General features: G+C 47.9%; 1 protein-coding gene across 5 annotated transcripts in view; it reads right to left on the bottom strand.

The window, feature by feature from the left end:
- Window positions 1-9,091: 9,091 nt before the first annotated feature.
- ZNF592 (zinc finger protein 592) overlaps window positions 9,092-20,071 on the bottom strand; it is a 51,521-nt gene continuing 40,541 nt past the window's right edge. For all 5 annotated transcript variants that reach the window (XM_087428989.1, XM_087428993.1, XM_087428990.1 and 2 more), the window contains 6 exons: window positions 16,630-16,806; window positions 16,190-16,349; window positions 15,795-16,082; window positions 15,448-15,560; window positions 14,651-14,786; window positions 9,092-13,229 (listed from right to left, as the gene is read on the bottom strand). In XM_087428989.1, coding sequence (XP_087285115.1) covers window positions 12,711-13,229; window positions 14,651-14,786; window positions 15,448-15,560; window positions 15,795-16,082; window positions 16,190-16,349; window positions 16,630-16,806 — 1,393 coding nt within the window. In that variant the 3' untranslated portion in view covers window positions 9,092-12,710. The remainder of the gene's footprint in view (window positions 13,230-14,650; window positions 14,787-15,447; window positions 15,561-15,794; window positions 16,083-16,189; window positions 16,350-16,629; window positions 16,807-20,071) is intronic.

Here is a 20,071-nt window from a genome sequence, read left to right as displayed (position 1 = left end):
TCCCTCCCCCGGCCCGGCCAGCGCGGCCTCCGAGGCGCCGGGGGGCGCCGGGCCGCGGGGGCCTCGCCAGCCCTGCCCGAGGGGCGGACTCAGGTCTGTCGGCTCACTCCCTCGCGGGCGGCCCGCCGTGTGTGCGGCGCCCCCTCCGCGCCCGGAGCTGCCCGCCCGAGCACGGCGAGCAGATGCCCCTCCATCGAGGCCCCAGGACCCCAGCCTCCTGCCAGCCTTTCCTCCCTGCTCCCGTCCGTCCTGCAGACGCAGAAGCTCGGGCTCTGCGGCCTTCGCGAAGCGGAAGGTGCAGAACTACCCAAGGAGCTGCCTGGAGTACGGGAGGCAGGCGAAGCCCGGAGAGGCCAAAGAGGCGGAGGGGGGCGGGCGGCGGGGGCCGGGGACGACGCAAAGCTGCTTGGAACTGGGGCTAGATCCGTTGGGAGAGGGGGGAGTCAGGGACCGGCCCCTCTTCCTGGCCGCAGCCCTGACTGACCCTCGCCTTGCTGGTGGCTGTTAGTCCAACACTTAGATAAACCCACACGTCTCCATTAGTGACCTCAGTCCATAGGGGGCCAGAGCTCCTCTGGATATGTGTCTTGTGTTCCTCTCCATTACCTAGCATAGAGTAGGGGCTCAATAAACACTTCTAGAATAATTGAACCTCCTCCACCCCTTCAGTCTCCATTTCCCAGCACCTGAGGGGGAAATGGGCTGAGTCCTAACGCCCAGAAAAACAATTCAGTCCTTCAACAATTTCTGAGAGCAAGGTTCTAAGCACTGCCTAAACCTGGTTCTAGATATTGGGAATGACCACAATCTGTTTATCCATCCTTTCTTCCCCTGCATCTCTGAGAGCATCCAGAAAGTGCTTGGAGCTGGATGGCTATAATCATTAGAAAGTTGGAGGGCCGCCCTGTGGCTTAGCGGTTAGGTGCGCGCGCTCCGCTACTGGCGGCGGGGGTTCGGCTCCAGGGCGCGCATCGACGCACCGCTTCTCCCGCCGTCCTGAGGCCGCGTCCCACATATAGCAACTAGAAGGATGTGCAACTATGACATACAACTATCTACTGGGGCTACTGGGGCTTCCGGGGTGGGGGGGGGTGCAAAGGAGGAGGATTAGCAATAGATGTTAGCTCAGAGCCGGTCTTCCTCACCAAAAAGAAGAGGATTAGCATGGATGTTAGCTCAGGGCTCATCTTCCTCACAAAGAAAGAAAGGAAAAAAAGAAAGTTGGAGCAAAGGGGTACAATCTCTCTGTTCTAGAAGTTGCACCCACATTCGCACTCCTTTTGGAAATAGATCATCCCCCACTCTCACTGTGTGGTTCCAATGGCAACTGCCTTGTTCCTACATGATTCCACCCCTGGCCTCAGTTGGCTGGCATCTGACTCAAGCCGGGTTATTCCCAGTATCCATCTGCCTAACCACAGAGGTAGGCATCAGACCCAAGCCGTGCCAATCGAAGTTCTTCACAAAAATGTTTTTAATGAGAATTGGGACCGAAAACCAGTCCCTCCATGGTGGAAAGCTGTGGGCTCTGAGGTCCAAGCTTTCAGCAGCCATGTTTCCTGCGATGGAGAAGGCCAGTCTGCAGTGAGGAAGAAGGACACACAAAGAAGCAGAGGCAAGGGGCACAGAGTCCTGATGGCTTTCAGGTGCCTAGTCGCAGGTGTTCCTGACATCCAGCCTTGTCCCTGGCCTTCCCACAGGTGGGCAGTTGCAACCATTTCAAATCTGTATACCAAAAAAGTTCTCCCTGTGCTTACGCTGCTTCAAATGTGATTTCTGTTATTGGAAGCTGAGAGTCCTGACCAATACTAAATGTTTTCTCCTAGTGAACCCAAATCCATCTCCTGACCACATGCCCCATTCATCCTTGTTCTGAGCTCCCTGGAGGTGCACATATTAAAATCTCTTCAGTCATCTACAGGACAGTCCTTCAAATATTTGGAAGCCTTCTTGAAGTTTGGTTCATTTGTCTAAATCACATGAACACCCATGTTTCAGGCTAGCGCACATGAGCTAGAGGCAGAGGTCACAGGATCTGTGTCCTCAAGAAGCTTATAGTCTAATAGGGAAGACAGTCATATAAGCAAAATACAATGCAGGGTGAAATGTACAATTATAAAACTATGTATAAGGAAGCATAAAAGTATAGAGGAAAGAGTGGTTAGTTCTGCCTGGGGATTTGGTTAAGAGTTTTACAAGGAAGGAAGTAAAACTTGAGAAGGATTTTGAAAATTACATAGGTGCTCACCAAGTAGACTGTTGTGGGTGGGGGACAGGGTGGACAGAATATTCTAGATGAAGGAAACAGTATGCACGAAGATATGGAGGTATGAAACAGCTTGGTATGCGTGTCACTCAAGTGTAAGGGAGATGGGCAAGTAGAGAGAGAAGAGAACTAGGCAGGGACCAGATCCTGAAGGCCTGGCCTAGTACGCTGAGGAACCTAGACTTTTCTTTTAGGCCATTTCTCAAATGACAGTGGATATGGTGCCACTAGTTACTCTAGTGACTGTCCAATTTATCAGTTTCCTTTTGAAAATGTGACCCCCCCACAGAAGTCAAACCAGAGCAGCCAACAATTGTATCAGCATCTCTCTGGATCTGAGCTCCACACATTAGCAACAACTGTTTTGGGCAGCCACATTATTTCATTGATCCTGAGCCTGTGAGTTTTCAACATGAACCCTGTTCATCTAAGTCTTTCCCACTCCTACTTGTAAAATCTTTTTTATCCTAAGTGCAAACTTTTACCTTAAAAGGTAAAAAGTGGTATCTAACAAATACTAGGCTATGATTCAGGAGACTCAGGCTATGATTCAGAAGACTCAGGTTCTAATCCTACTCTTCCACTGAGCAGCCGGGCAAGTGGCTCATCACCCCTGAGCGTTGGCTTTCTCCTTTGTAAAGAGGAGTGAGGCATTCCCTTTATGATCCTGAAGGTCATAGCTGTTCATTTAGCAAGTATTCATCAAGTAACTACCAACTACTACATGCCAGGCATTATGCCCAGTGCTGGGGTACAGAAATGAATAAGTTATAGTCTCTACTCTTGAGAATCTCTCAAGCCTGAAAGGATGAGAATTAAAACAGTATTTCCATAAATCCTCTGACAGAGATCTGCACATGGTGCTGAAAGAACACAGAGGAGCACATGCTGTGGTTCTGTGTTTGGAAATAACCATAATATAAAGCAGCCAGTATTTGCTATTAAATACGAGTACTGATGAAGCATTGTAGGAATTTCCTAGTGGTGCCAGGATCCCCTCTCCCAGTTGTTTTGAATTTCCTGGGACCCCAGAGTAAACTGGGTGCTTGTGGTAGGGAAATCATGGGCTACCGTTAATTAACATACTTAGCTTAGGGTAACAAGGGAAGCTACTTCTCGTCAGAGTATAGCAGAGTCTCCCAGGACACTATGACCAACTACATCAGCCCCTCTCATCAAGGTCTGAATGACTTTGAACATGCCTTTTATTTTGACTTAGTTCCATCTCTTCACAGCTCTCTCTCTTCCAATGCTAACAAAATTCAAAGGGAACAATCCACCCTCCTTTGAAGCATTGGCCAAGGGCATACATTATCTAATATTTATTGGCTATCAGGACACCATTCCACCTTCCTCCCCATCTTCCACCTGAACTTACTGAGTTCAGGCTACCTCACAATGAGTGCCACTGTGCACCATGCTCTGGTCCCCTGCCATCATTCCAGCCTCTCTAATAACTCAGCCAACACCCTGGCAGCAGGTCTGCTGACCTCATCCTCTCACAGACTTTTGCCCCAACTTCCCTTTAGCAACCCAATCAAATGCCCACCACCCGAACCTTGTCAGAGCAATTTCTCCATCTCTAAAACGCTATCCTGTTATCCTTCCACCTACCAAGGCTGCCCTCAGCTTTAGGACAATTCCAGACTCCAATTCTTGCCTAACTTCTCCACTCATGACTTCCTCCCTGGCTTCTTTATCCACCCCCATCCCATCTACACACAGACACTGTGGACAATAACTTCAACTACAACTATACTTTCCTCAGGGATCTCATTTCACTTGCCCCTTGACCTTCTACTAAGTTTGCCTTGCTGGTTCCTAACCTGGAATCTAGTTCCTAACATGGGCTTCTTGCTCCAAGGCTGGCCAACACTTCTGGTTTCCAACCTGAGTCCAGTCTCAGGCAGCTTGGCAATCCTTTTATGCTTTCCAAAGCTGACCTTTTCCTTTCCCTACAGCAACTGTTCCAAACAAGATTCCAACCTCTCCTTTGCCTTCCTCACTTGTAATAGTCAGCTGTTCCTTCAAAATACAGGGAAAAGTAAGACCATCGGGCAAGAATTTCAACTTTGAAGGAGGACAGGCTATCTATATCATCCCTGAGTTGCACTAACTCTACTTCAAAATGTATATTGTTCCTTTCCAAGCCTCTCAAACTTCTGCTCTATCAGCTCTCCGTGTCCTCCCCTGCCTGGCCCCCTGCCTTACAGCGTTTGAGGATGATCAAATGTTTGCTTTTCCCTGAAATATTTACCCCATCTTTCACTTCCCTTCACTACTTTCACTTCTCAAAAGAGCTCAAAGGAAACTAGTTACATTATCAAGCAGTAGTGGGTTACCGGAATTGGGTTATAAAGTGCCAACTTTGGCCTCCTGAACAAGGCAGAAGCAGCCCAATGACCAGAGCTGAAGCAGAGGTCTGAGCGAGGCCGTCCCCACAAGAGAAGCCTGATGCCAGTCCCCGAATGTTACCGTGGGGCTCCTGGGGGGTCTGAGGTGGTCCCCTGGCCTGGAGCAGGGAGAAGTATGAGTGGAAGAACATGTGGCCCCAGCTGTGTGGAGGGGAGGAAACATGGGGCGGGGACCACTCAGGTTTGGCAGAAAGGGAACTTGTCCCTCAAGTAGTACCCCTTCCACCTCTAGCCTCCTCCTGCCACTGCAAGGCCTCAGAGGTCAGGGGTCCCCCCAGCCTGTGCATGGACATTTCCAAGGATTGGGAATATGCTACTCCTCCAGAGAGTCCGTTTCACTTTCAGGAGGATTTTCCTTTTATTGAGTCTAATCCTGTTCTGCTCTCTGAGGGCACTCAGAGGAAGTCTAGACTCTTTTTTTTTTTTTTTTGTGAGGAAGATCAGCCCTGTGCTAACATCTGCCAATCCTCCTTTTTTCTTTCTTTCTTTTTTTTTTTTTTGCTGAGGAAGACTGGCCCTGGGCTAACCTCCGTGCCCATCTTCCTCCACTTTATATGGGACGCCGCCACAGCATGACTTGCCAAGCAGTGCCTCGGTGCATGCCCGGGATCCAAACCGGCAAACCCCAGGCCACCGCAGCAGAGCACGCGCACTTAACCGCTTGCGCCACCGGGCCGGCCCCTAGACTCATTTTTCATATAATAGCCCTGCAAAGGTGTGAAAATACTGATCATGAAACAACTCTTTTCTTGACAAAACACCAGGTTCCTTCAATAGCTCCTCGAGTGAAATGGCACTGAGAGCCCCACAGCATGCTAGATGTCCCCTCCGCACATGTCCTCTTTGCCAATGTTCACTTTTAGCTGCTGCGCCGTGAACATCACACTTCACATGTGAGCTCTTCAGGGCAAAGTACAACTACCATCACCCTCATTCTCATCAGTACACTTGCAAGATCTTATTCTGGTTTTTTGGCATCTATGTGGACTCAGGCTGAGGTAGCTTTTTCCACAAGCTATGGCACAGGAACTGAGGCCGGAAGTCAGTGAGGCCTTCCTTATCAAGCATCATCCGCTTCCACTCCAGGCTTCAAAGCTCCCCAGACCCATCTCAGTGCAGGTCGTTAGCAGCATGGTAAGTTACACAAACACATGTTCACCCCCTCCAGTTTCCTCTTTCTATTTTTCCTTCTCTTGATTCCACTCATTTTAAAGGTCTCAGCCCTGAGCTCAACAAAGCCCTAGATTTCTGCTAGTCCTGCCCTCCCTTGGGAACATACTGCCTTCTGCTGCAAGCTGCCCTTCCTGCCAGCCGATCTGCAGTGCTCTGGACTGCTTGTCTGACCTCCCTCCAAGAGTTCCCACAGCTCCCAGCTCGGCGCAGCTAAGCCCCTGATTCTGGAAGGTGGAGACTCCAGGTCCTGCTGCTCTGGGATGAGCTGGCCACTCTGGCACTCCAGGGATTGGCGATATGGCCACAGCTGTGCTGGACACCAATTAAAGGATTACTGGCAACAAGAAGCCACTGCTGATTCTGGTTTGACTGGAAGGGGAATTTGGGACTCAAGTGTAGAGCTGCCCCAGCCAGGTGTCCTCCCCAATCCAACTACTCTGATTGCACATTGGATTGGAGGGGCCAGGAATTTCTGCCACAAATGTAGGCCCTTTCCAGAATAAAGTAATCATTAGATGAGAGGGTGGCTCTGTGGTCAAGGGGCAGCAATTAGTCGGTCAGGCCCAGGATACAAACTCCACATCCTCAATTAGGCCTGGGAAAGGCCCCTCCCAGCCCAGGCCTCTCCTGGTCCTCTTGCAGGGTGAACCGGTCCCCTTTCTCCCTTTCGAGTCTTTTTCTAAGGAAACTTTTCTATCTCAGCCAGCCCTCCTTTTTCACAACAGCTACATCTTCTCCTTCTTTTAAAAATGTTAATACCTCCTGGCGACAGCTGCTGCAATTATTGCTCACCCAAGGGATGCCATTGATAAATCAAGCCACTGCCTCCTCCATTTGTGACCCTGCTATCACCACCACACTTCCTCCTAATCAGCTACTCCTAGTTTCTAACCATCATCGTCCCCCTAACAGCCCAGTGTTGTTTCCAGATTCTCAACTCCTCACCTGTTCAAACACTCCTGCCTGCCCCTCCACCACTTGCCCTTTCTCTCCTCACCATCCCCACTCCTCCCACCTCGTCTTCTCCCTTTCCCCATTTTACAATCATATTCAAAGCCCTCCTCAGAACCCATCTAGGGTAGAAATGGGAAGCCTCCTTCTTAGGCCAAGAGCTTCTTAGAAAGTAGAACCTAGCTTCCTCCTCAGATACCCAAAATAGTCAGCCCTGTCTATGCACAGTGAGTCTTACGGCAAAATTCCAAGCAAATTGATCTAAGAACTAGAAAACCCCAGAGGAAAATAGGAATTGTATAGTGTGCCCTGGGCTAGAACTGAGAAGGGAAGCTTAGAAACAGTGGAGCTTCCCAGTTTAATGAATGCCAGAGGGAAGAGGCGCTGAATCACTCTCTTCAAACATCAAAGGCATAATCAACTGTCCCCATTTTCACAGAAAATAGAGGAGAAGGCTATGGGATTAAGTTTTAGAAGTAAGACCTAGTAGATTTTAGACCAATACTATACTGTACATATATATAATACCATGCCCACCCATGAAATGAGATGGTGCTATTGAGGCACTATCACTGGAGCACTCACTACGATAGGGGCTCATCACAGTTAGAATTGATTTAAATGGTTTTATCATATCCCTCTGCCCCATTTTCCATAGGATTAATTACACATTTGTTGATTTTTTAGTATTCATGCACTGAAAACTCCATTTCAATTTGCAAATGATAATAAATATTATAAAAAATAAGAGCATTTTAAAAGGCCAATGCATGATACAATGAACTAGCTCAAGAATTCATCTGGACCTAGGTCCCTAATGAAAAGCCACTTGGGTAACAGAAGGATTTGAAGACACTTGGAAATTCTCAAGTAAACAAAATGTTCAAACTTGGAAAGGCATGACAAAAGCCAAAAGAAATAGGTACTCATAAAAGAGCTCAAACTATATTTGAAAAAATGTAAATCTGATGCAAATTGAAATATAAATAAATGCAAACAAAACTGATATTACCTTGGAGGGAGGGGGCTGAGTGGGAGGGATCTTTTGCATTTTTCTATATATCTAGACCAAAAGTCAATAAATAAATAAACAAAAGAAGAAATTCAATAAGAGTTCTTGCGTTTGGGAAGGTCTCCTCCATTTTGACATAAATATATGAATGAGAAGAGAAAATCTAGCCAGGCTCAAGATCCCCAGAGATTTAAACCAAATCTCCACCCACCCCCCACCATGACAGATGTGAGAACTGAGGCCAAGAGAGATCAAACAACTTAGTTACAGAGTCCAGACTGGAACCTAAGGCTTCTGATTTCTAGTCACTGGCTTTCTTCCTTCTGTCACACTGCCAGTGACTTTAGTCAAGAAAAATAGGGACAAACTCCTGAGAAATAATCCTGCAGAAGCAAAGAGCTATATGTTCAGCACTCTTCATTGCACTGATGAAGTGGGAAATTTAAATATTAAACGGGGAATGGGTAAGTAAATTATGGTGATTCAAAAATGATTGAAAATGATTTCAAGGCTATGTAGAAATATGGAAAATGTCCACACATAATGTTAAGTAGAAAAAAGTAGGGTGCAAAATCAGAGGCAGTGTAGTGCTAGTCACACCTGAGTCCCAGCTCTGCCCCTTACTAGCTCCATGGCCTCAGGGAAATTACTCAACCCTGAACCTCCAAAAGAATAATAGTAACATCTACCTCATAGGACTGTTTGAGGCTAAACAAGGCAATGAACGTGAGGGTGATGTCTGTCATATAGAGTAGTTCGATGTTAACTACCATTATTATAATTATACCATAAATTCAGCTATGAACTGAACGACTGGAAAGCAATATGCAAAAATGAAAAAAAAAGACGGGACTATAAATGTACATATTTTTTATTTTCTCCAATAATGCCTTATCGTTTTCCAATAAGAAAAAGGCATTTTAAATAGAGACCTCAAAAAAATCCCACACTTGGGGCTTGGGTCTTAGTCTCCTCTTTCCTCCAGAGGGGCCCAAGGCTCCCTGCGCCCAGTTCCTAAGGCTGCTGTGGCATCTGTTGGTGGAGGTCAACAACGGCCTGAATCCCTTGGAAAAGACAGGGGGAATGTTCTAGAACCTGGAGGACCCTGTCTTGCTCAGATCAGACCCCGAGAGAACTTCGTAGCTACCAGTTGAATCAGATTCTTGCACTCATGCATGCATGCACGCACTCACTCAATCATTCAAACACTCTCTGAACCACTAGTGTATGCAAGGAACTGTGCTAGCTTTCAAAGAATCAGACTGACCCGCTGGATGAATTTGGAACAATCTCCATTATATAAGTGAAAAAAGCAAGCTTCAGAACACTGTGTATAGAATGCTACCATTTGTATTAAAAATAGATATATAAATATACATATTTATAAACTTATAAATGCATAGAATTGCTCAGAAAGGATACACAAGATATAGGTAACAGTGATTAACTCTAAAGAGGGGCCTGGGGAACTGAAGGCTCCATCAGGAAGCTCACTTTTCAACGTATACTCTTGTATTGTTTGGATGTCTTACCATGTATATATATTAATTTTTCAAAAAACACAAAAATGAAAAAAAGCAAGTCAAAGAAAGTGTGCCTGGTGCTGAATATATCGTGGTGAACAGGGCAGGTAGGGGGGTTCCTCAGTCTCCGGGAAGGCTTAAGTGTGTTGAACTTGCTGAGCCACAACTGTTAAGCTTTCAAAAAGCAGACTGTTTACATAAGTTAAGGGAACAGTTCTTTCTACACCAAGTAGCTTATAGTAATTCAGCATATCATTTTACAGAGATAAAGCAGTTGGAAAATAAATACTAGTCATTTGTCAAGCCTTCGAGTGTATTAAGTTGTAGTCTCTACAAGGGTGGGGATCTTATCTGTTTAACTTGATCAGCAGAGCATTCACTCCAGCTAATGTGCAGATAAGTGCTTGTTACAGCAAGCATTTTCTGATGATAACAAATGATAGCACAACCATCAAAAAACATCTTAAAAAAGAAAAGAGCAGACTATATCAGACCCAGAGGGAACCATGTTGCCTGGGAGGGTTGGGTAATCTTTTCAAGGATGGCCCCTCCCAAAATGATGGTCTTCCAATGGTAAGATAAATCTCAATGGGAATGACAGGTCCTAGAGACACCGGCATGTGCTTCAGAACATCACAAGTAAATGTGATGTGTAGGGCTCTCCTTGGGGTGACAGGACACAGATTGACTCCAAAGAGAACCTGGCACTCAGTAGGACACCCCAACCGTAGGGAGGTAGGAAAGTGCATGTCCGGATGGCTGCAAACCACTGACAAGCTGGCAGTCAGCCAAGGCAGCCAGGTCACTAAGGCAGCACAGTGGTTGACATCGTGGACTTTAGAATAGCAGGCTTGACTCAGCACCATCACTCACAGGTGGCCCAGCAAGTCATTTGACCTCGGTTTTCTCCACTGTGAAATGGAGGGTAACTGTGAGATCACTGTGAGGATTAAATGAGAATCACTGGAAAGTGTTTAGCAAGATGCTGGACATGCGAGCAGGGCTTAAAGTGCTATTATCATCACTATTTCTAAATAACGGAGAGGTGTCCTGGACCAGTCATAACTGACCATCAGCATACAAGTCTGGACAGCAGGCAGGTTACCTTCCACCCACCATGCCCTAAAGTCAAGTCAAGAATCCCTCGCATTTATATAGTGTTTCATAAACTAGAAAATCCTTCCACATTCACCAACTCATAAAAGCCTGTGAAGCTAGTTGAATGGGAATTTCTAGCCCTATTCTGAAGCAGAGGGGCCCGTGAAGTTAGGGGGTTTGTTAAGAGCTGGTTTAGGGCAGAACCCAGGCTGGGACCCAGGTTTCCTGGTGAGTGGCTCGGCGTTCCTTCCACTCCATGTCATTCCCAGGAAGGAAAGACGGACACAGGGTCAGGACAGGTGGTGAAACCTGTGATTTCACCTCCTCTCCCCTACTCCAGCTACACTGCTTCTGAGCAGGAAGAGATTCAGCCATCCATCTCAAATCAGCCTCCTCTATAATCTGCTCCTCTGAGTGGACCCGGGGTGCAGGGTGGGCACCTTGCAACTGGAATTAGGGAAGGGATGACAGCTAAGTTGGGGTAGCTCTGGCTTTGCAGGCAGCTGGAATCAAGCTCGGCTTGCCCTCACTGCCTGCTTGGCAAGTAAGGCCACGGTGGCCTTGCTAGGTATAGCAATCATTAAACAGCAGAGTCCCTCTGAAATTAAGGCAAGCACTAACCTTTCCCAATGCCATTAGCATTTTCACCAAAAATTTGGCATTTGGGAGAGGAAGATGTATTTTTCAATGCCCCTCTTGAAAGATCACCTCTAACTCAGCCAGCACCGACCTCCCCCTGCTGCACTAGACCCTGCTGGGCCCAGTCCCACATCCCACCCATGTAGGCCTGCAGCAGCCACTCAGGTCAGAGATCAGATGACACCTCCATACAGCCTGCTCCTTGTGCTTGGTGAGGCTCTAACTCTGCCATCAGCGAAAAGGCAGCCAAGCCTCCCATGTCTAATTCCAATTCTGCCACACCTGAGTTCCCTGTGGCAGTGGAAATACCAAGGCCTCCTGAACACTGCGAGAAAATTAGCAAATTCCTTCCCTCTATCCCTTCTCTCCCACCCCTCACCAATAAGGGGTTCTCTTAGGTTGAAAATCCATTTGTAGGAAAGATGGAGTTGCCCAGAAAATTTCAACAGGCCCTAAAGCCAACGCCACTAGCCCAAGGGAGACCTTGGAGGTGACTCTTCACCACCGTTAAGACCCTCTCCTCACCCTTCCAGAAGATCTCTAGAGAACCAAGGAGTACCAGGCCCCTGGTTTCCTAACCACAGGTCCAGAATCTAGTGAGGATCTTCCTTGGACAGTAGGAAACACTGTTCTCTCTCAGAGATGGGAAACATCGTTCTCTCTCAGAGATGGGACAATGAGGGAAGTCTGGAAAAGACCCTTAGGTGGAGCAGGGTAGGGCCAGGCTCACTTGAAGAGGAATACAAGAGCCTACCTGCATGGTAAGAAGATTTTTTTATTTGCAATATAGTCTGAGCAACATGAGTGTAGCCAAGAGGAGGAGGGGCTGGCCTTCCTGGGGCAGCAGCCTCTCTAATAGCACAGGAGCAAGAGTACAAATATTCCAATGTCTGTGTGCCCCAAACCCCACTTGCCAGGAAAGGCAGAACAGCAGCAGAACAAGGATGCCCAGCTCCTTCTGAAGGGGCCTGCCTCTCCGTGCCTGCCTGCCCTGGCTGCATTTCCTGTTCTCCCGGGTTCCAAACAGAGGTGTGCTGCACAAGTTTCCCCCACCCACACAGACAGGATGAGCCAGTGTGACAATTAATTCTCCAGGACTATTTTTGGGGAAAAGAATCAGAGAAGACAAGAAGGGCACGGTGACCAAGGGCCCTCGCCGAGCCAGGCTGGGCAGAGCTCTCCTCTGCACAAGGGACTGCACGAGCATCCTCGGCCCTCGCAGGCTCTGATGGCAGGAAGGAGAGCTGCCGTCCGCAGGCCAAGAGCTCTGAGGAGGCCCCTGGCTGAAGGCAGCAAGCAGGGAACCTCCCAGAAGAGCACAGCCGCTGAAGGGTTTCAAGCTGAGTTGACAGCATCGGGGTTGGGCCACTTAAGCAGCCTGGGGTTGGAAGGACACAGACAAGAGTCGGGGTATCAAGAAGCAGCACAAAGCCATAAATAACAGAAGCAAATTCAGAGCTCTGAGGGTCCTGGGCAATCCCACATTTTCTGGGGCTGGGGAACACTGCAGACACTGCTCCAGGGCACAGTGGCCACACTCAACACCGGGCAGAGCCTTTTATTTCCCACTGTCCACACGGCAGGTGGAGGACACCATGGCACCACCCCGACTGCACACACTGCAAAGCCTCCGGTCACACCTGAGGGGACAGTGCGTGGCTGTCCCGGTCCTGAGAGGCCTGTGGTTGACTCTGAGTATCCTGGGCACCGTCCTCCTCAGGGGCCGGGCCCAGTGATCTCCTCGCCTCTGGGTTGCCCAACAAAGGCTCGCTGACACATTCTTCCAGTCCGTTCTCCCTGGTTTCCATGGACACCTCCTCCCCGGAGCCCTCCTCTGGCTCTGCCGCCTCCACTGCTACCTCCGCCGCCTCCTCCTCCTCCTCCTGGTCTCTCACCTTGTGGACGATGAAGAGGTGGCGGCTGAGGGAGCTGGCAGAGGTGTAGCACAAGCCACAGAGGAGACACTGGGCTGTGGAGCTGTCCGTCTGGTGTTGAGGTATGTGGCTCTGAAACTCGAGCCCCGAGTCTGTGGCAAAGCTACATTTTGCACACTGGAAAAGGGACTTGTGCCTTTTGGTGGAAGAGACAATCGTGCCATTGCTGGTGCCTGGAGCATCCCCCACTCCGCTGACTGGTCTTTTCAGATGGTTCACCTGAAAGGGGAGACAGTGTGAGAGAGGCCAGGCCAAGCCCGAGCCTGAGCCATGAGCTCCCAGACACGACCAGTGCTGCTCAAGGACTCACAGAATCACCACCCAGGCCAGAGGCACCCCAGCACTGAACACTGGTCTAGGTTTGGTTTGTTTCATTTTTTTGGTTTGCTTTTGTTTTTTTTTTTTAATGTAACGTGTGCATGTGGCACAATAATCCAAAGATATGGGAAGGGAATAGAGAAAATTAAGGCCCTCGTATCCCACTCCCCAGGCCTGCTCTCCAGGAAACACCTTATTACCTGGGTTCTGTGGCTCCTCCAAGAGATATTCTATGCATATACAAAAATAAAACTGTTGTCTTTGACAAAATGATAGCATTACATGCACACTTTTCACCCTGCTTTTTTCACTTAACGATATATACTGGCGCCTGTCTCCATGAGAGCACATACAGAGGCTTCATTCTCCTAACAGCAGCACATTGACCCATCGTGGGGATGAGCAGGCCCCACTCACTGGTGGACACTCGGCCAAATTCCATCCCTGTTACTGCACACAGTGCTACAGTGAACATTCTTGAATGCATTTCCTTATGCCCAAAGCCACAGATATCTGACAGATAAATCCTAGAAGCAGAATTGCTAGGTCAAAGGGTATATGCATTTGGAGGGTAAGGAAGGATGTGCATTTTAATCACAGACAGATGTTGCCAAAATGTCAACTGACACCCCACCTGCTATGTGTGAAAGGGCCTTTGCTGACCAGTGCCCTTCTCTGAATAGCCAAGAAAGAATGCTCTGGAATTCCAGGCAGCTCTCAGCCAGACATGCCTGACCCCTCTGAGGAGCAGCCCCCCTACCATAGAGTAGGAAGAGACTACAGTGAGGAAGGGAAAGCAGGCTGCTCCAGAAGTTCACCAGAAATGGGAAAAGGGCATGGAATAGGGATGAGGTCACAGGACAAGGGTCCAGGGTAGCAGGAATCTAGGCCTGGCTCCTCCCTTAACCAGTGGGGGACGGGTGAGTGTGACTGAGCCGAGCATCGCCATCCTCACCTGACAGTCAGCCCCGCCTGGCCCTGCCTCCTAGGACTGCAGTGAGGCAGAAGCAGGACGGTGTGTGTGAAAGTAGTCTAGTGTCCAGAGCGCAGCACACACCTGAGGACGGGGTCACAGTGACAGGGAAACAACAGGAACAGAAGGCCAGTGGGCTGCCTCACAGGTCTTTGTCCCTGTCCTTTACTTGTGTGCAGTCCCCAGGAGGGTCACACGGTGCTAGAGAGTGACCCACACTGGGGGAAGCTGTCACTGCTGGTTGCTCCATGGCCACAATTACAGGTGGGCTCCCTGTAGCCTTCCTAGTAACCTCCAGCTCCAGGCTCACTGAGCAGGCTGCTCCAGAGAGCAGGGGCCCCACACTCACCTGGGGGGAATGTCCAGCCGAAGGTCTGACTTTGGACGTCTGGCTCAAATCAGGGTTCCTGATACCATGCATAAGGCTGATGTGGCTCTCCAGGAGGGAGGGCCTAGGAAAGCTGGGGCTGTCCTCCGTGCAATACCTGCAAAAGCACAGCCAGAAGAGGTCATGTGAGATGACAGGCTCCAGGGCCCAATAGATCCAGGCAGGCCCGGCAGGCAGGCAGAGGTGAAAGCTGCTTCTGGCTCCAGGAAAGAGAGTCTGGAGTAGGCAGACAGCTGGCTGGGTGGTCCTCAGACTGGCTGCGTGGTGCTGGGTACTCCCCAGAGAAATCTAGTTAGCAAGCCAGCCAAGGTGGCAGACAACAGCAAGTCAGAATATTTGTGCTGGCCCTAGGCCATGATCCTACTCTCCACTCCCTGATATCACTGCCGAGAGGCCCAAGTGCTGGGCTGGTGGACAGCATGAAAGAGGCTGGGGCATGTCCTGAAGCACAGACAGATGGTGTTGAAGCCTCTCTGCCAGACAGGCACACATCACCACCATTCCCCTCAAACCTCAAGGCCCTTCACTACTGACTGGCAGTGCAGCCCAGGGTTAGGGAGGTGGGAGGAGGGAGGGTTCAGGAGCTACCAGGTTCTAGAAACTGGTTTCTGACATGCCTTGATTTCTGATCCAGCCACAGCATTTTTCCTTTAGAAATTCACTTATCTCCTGCCTTTGACTCCTGATCTCATAGCTGTGGTACCATGGACAGTCTTTTTGAATTGCAGTCCTCCTGGATTCCACCTCTGGGGACTCACCCACAAGTGTAGACTTTCTTTACTGTGTCGTGGTTGTTGCGGATGTGTTTGCGCAGGCTGTTGGGGGTGTGGAAGGACTGTTCACACTGCCGACACGGGTACCGCTTCACTGTCTACAGGAGATGACAGAATGCAAAGCATCAGAACCATTAGATAGTCCTGGGCGCATCTTTCTTCTCAGATGATGTAGGCAGAAAGGAGGATGCCCCAAAGACCTCAAGATCTGTGGTACCCACCTTGCCCAAAGCACCAGGAACCCTGAGAGGTCAGCCACATGAGGGGCCTCTGACCCTACAGGAAGAAGTCCAGAGACTGGCGCTGCACTGTGACCATGTGACTACACTTACCCGGCCGTGGCTCTTTTTCATGTGGGACACGTAGCTCTCCCGATCAGGAACCCACTCCTGGCACTCCTGGCAGGTCCAGCCAGTGTTCCTCAGTCGGGGCCTGGCCTCAGCCCTGCGATGGGCCTCAGGCCTGCCCCAGCGGCCAGAAGACAAGGAACTGCTGCGACCAGCCACACTAGCGGCCGGGGGCTCAGTGGAAACTCGAGAGCTAGAGCGGCTTGAGGACACGTCCGCAGGTGACTGGAGGCTTGACAGCTCGTCCACGTTTCGGGGAACACCATGGGTGCTCTGGGGATGGGGAGAGCGATTACTGACTGGGCGAGGGGAAAGATGCAGAGTCAGACCCCCAGCCAAGGCACGTGCCTTCCTCCCCTGCCACCTCCAAGGCATCCCACCTTGACATGCTGCATCAACTCTGGCTTCTGCAGGAATAAGAGCGGGCACTCAGGGCACTTGAAGACGCCCACCTGCGCCTTGCTGGCATTCTGGTAAAAATGCTGCTGAATGTGCCTCTTCTTGTTGAAGACCATTTCACAGGAGCACTTATAAATGAGCCTGATGAGACAAGCCCCAGGGTGTGAGGTGGCCAAGGCTCTGCTGGCAGAACCACACGGCCCTTCCATCCCATCTCTGCACTCTCTGAACCAGGGTCAGGTTTGGGACAGCACTACTCTGAGCCAATGTGGATACGCCCCCGCCTCAGAATGTCTGCGGTAGACTCCAGGCATCTCTGACACCAGCCCCGGCTCCCCAGTCCTTCCCAACACCTCCCTCCACAGAACCTGGGCCACTCCACTCTGCCCTCCAGGGACTGCCGGCCTGAAGCTGTACTCACTGGGAGGGTCTATGGGGCTGGGTGGGGTGCTGGGTGGCGCTGTGGTCGGAGGTGCTGCTGGCAGTCTTGAAGGCCATGGGGCAGAATGCACACTTGTGGAAAACCTGGCAGTGTCGCTCCTGGATGTGGCTTTTCAGCAAGGCCAAGGTCAGGTGGACGACCCCGCAGTGGATGCACCTGCACAACACAAGTAGGGAGGGGGCTCAGACCCAGAGGTGGTGCTGGAAAAGGAGGGATGGAAGGCAGGAACAGAACCATCTCAGGGACCCTCCCTCTCCCTGTCCCTCAAGCACTCAATCTTCCATCCTCCACACATCCTGAGAGCCTGCTTGCTGCCATCTGGTATAATGAGGTCACCCAGGGCCCCCCAAGCCCAAGGCCATGCCTGATAGAGAAGGGAGGAGAAACTTTCACCCCCCTCACTGGGCAGAGGACATTCTTCTGCAAACCAAAAACTCGAGCCCAGCTAAGAGAAGTTGGTGGGAGTGAAGAGGGGAGAGAATGGTTCAAAAAATGACATAAACAGTATCCATCTAAGTGTGATACAACTGTGGGAGTTAGGAGGAATTTCAGGAGGCTACGGAAAGGCTGTGCCTCCCCACAGGCTGGTACGGGATAAGCAGGGATGGCCACTTAATAAAACGTACAACTAGGAGATGCTATGCTACCATAACAACCACCACATTAACACAAACAGCCTTCAAAGCCCAGGAAGAAATACTCTAGAGCAGTACTATTCAACGGAACTTGCTGTGGTGATGAAAATATTCTATACTGCACTGTCCATGTGGTTAAATTTAAATTAATAAAATAAAATGACCAGTTGCACTGGCCACATTTCAAGTGCTCAACAGCCACGTGTGCCTGGAACTATTCTGGACCACGCAGCTCACTAGTATTAGAGTGTCTCCTTGGTGGGACTATAGATAACTTTGTATTTCTTTTTCTCCCTACCAATTTGTATTTTCTGAGGTTTTTTTGGTGAATACATAGTTTTTATAATGTATGAACTGTCTTAGAGCCATTTTTCTGAAATCAAAGTCATGTTGGACTCTTCTTCCAACTTCAAAATCTCTCTCTATAAACACTGCCTTTCCTTCTTCAGTACCAGAGAATGAAGGGACCCTCCTCCACGCCAACCTGCACCCACTCAGGTTCCTAGACCCTTTTGTGTGTTCAGTCTTTCCTCCTGCCTATAAACACACACAGGGCCCCCTACATGAGAAAACACTTTCTCTGCTCCCAGCTATTTCTCTCGAGATAACTTTTATCTTCCTCTTGTTGCAATATTGCCTATTTCCACAACCTTGACATTCCAGTAGGCACTAGAAGAGAGGCTGTTGCTTTACTGAAAGAACATCCCTTCACTTAAGAATTCTTTGACTCTCAAATATTACCCTTCATTTCACTACATTAGCCCATTTTTGCAATCCACAAAAATCATCACAGAATCCTGACCAATCATTTTTGTTTATCTTCCTTCTGTGTGAATGTGTTTGGGGAATGAGGGCAAGGGACAGAATCACCTTTGCAAACTTAATTAGCAATGAGGAGCAGTCCATAGAACCAGAAAGCTGTTTACAATTAACTCCAATGAGTATTCATTACTAAATGCGTATATGCTTTAAATTAGAGTTTCTATACAAACTACTTATTATATTTTCTTTTCTCTCCTGCTAAACAAAATAGTGACCAACTTCTAGCACAGAGAAGTACTTCCATACCACAAGGTATTATGAAAAGAAAAAAATCCATGTATTTCCAAATTCATCCAAAGTGGCCAAGTATACCTGTAAAGAATCCCTTAAGTGGCTTTATTTGTGCAGTTTGACCAAACTCTTGCAGGAACAATATAAATATACTCTTCAAAAATGCAACTGAAAATCCATTCTATGTACCTAGTAGACATTCTTCAAATAAACCTCACTGAAAGTAAGAACATAAAGAGGTAAAAGAACACAGGCCAACCAGCCTCAGTGAAGGACTGAATCAAACAGGGTTTACAAACTGATGAAAAAGTGTGCAGAAGAGAAATCCAACCCCATGACACAAATCTTACCAATTGTTTAAGAGAAAAAGACAAAACAGACAATTATAGAATCATATGCTGTTAAATATGTCAAGTTTTCGAAAAGATAAAGAACAGTAAAATATTTAACTTTGCCAATAATCACAAATAATAAGAAAACAACATATTAAAAAGTCTGAACGTGCTCCCTTATGACACCATTGACTACTCTCCAAATTATCAACAAAGAGCAAAATAATTTATAAAATTCTAAATATATATATAATGTATGTATACATTTTACATAAACTATATATACATAAAATACACATAAAATGTACAGGCTTTATCTATTTCCTTCAAGAAAAGCAAAATTAGGGCCAGCCCGGTGGCGTAACGGTTAAGTTTGTGTGCTCTGCTTCCGCAGCCAGGGGTTCACCAGTTTGGATCCTAGGCGCAGACCTACATACCACTTATCGAGCCAGGCTGAGGCGGCGTCCCACATAGAGCAACTGGAAGGATGTACAACTATGACATACAACTATCTACTGGAGCTTTGGGGAGAAAAAAGGAAAAAAGGAGGAAGATTGACAACAGACATTAGCTCACGGCCAATCTTCCTCAAAAAAAAAAAAAGAAAGAAAAGCAAAATTAATACCAAACATAAAATAATATTGTAAAACTCTATAGTAGAGCTCAATGAAACAGAACATAGGTACCTTTTGAGAATTTACTAAAAAATATTAATACCCACAGAAAGAGAGAAAATATTTGCAAATCACATATCTGACAAGGGACTTGTACCTAGAAAAGATAAAGAACACTTACAACCCAATAATCAACAAATAACCCAATTAAAAAATGAGCAAAGAATTTGAATAGATATCTCTCCAATGAAGATATCAAATAGCCAAAAAGCAAGAAAAGATGCTCAACACCATAAGCCATCAGGAAAATGTAAATCAAAACCATAAGGAGATACCACTTCACACCCACAAGGATGGCTACAATCAAAAGTCAGACAATAACAAATGTTGAAGGACGTAGAGAATTCAAAACTCTCATACACTGCTGGTGAGAATATAAAAATGGTACAGTCACTTTGGAAAACAGTCTGGCAGTTCCTCAAAGAGTTGAACATATAGCTACCATTTGACCCAGCTATTCTACTCCTAGGTATATATCCAAAAGAACTGCAAACATATGTCACACAATAACTTGTACATGAATGTTCATTAGTGGCAATATTCATAATAGCTAAAAGGTAGAAGCAACCCAAATGTCTATCAACTGATGAATGGATAAACAAAATGTGGTATATCCATACAATGGAATATCATTCAGCCATAAAAAGGAATGAAATACTGATATATGTTACAACATGGATGAATCTTGAAAACATTATGCTAAAACCACATATTATATGATTCTATT

Source organism: Ceratotherium simum, chromosome 3 (assembly GCF_057802395.1).
Source record: "Ceratotherium simum simum isolate JZ-2026a chromosome 3, ASM5780239v1, whole genome shotgun sequence".
Lineage (NCBI taxonomy): Eukaryota > Metazoa > Chordata > Mammalia > Perissodactyla > Rhinocerotidae > Ceratotherium > Ceratotherium simum.
The sequence above is the reverse complement of the archived record's forward strand: the minus strand, read 5'-3'. Positions and strand labels throughout refer to the sequence as shown.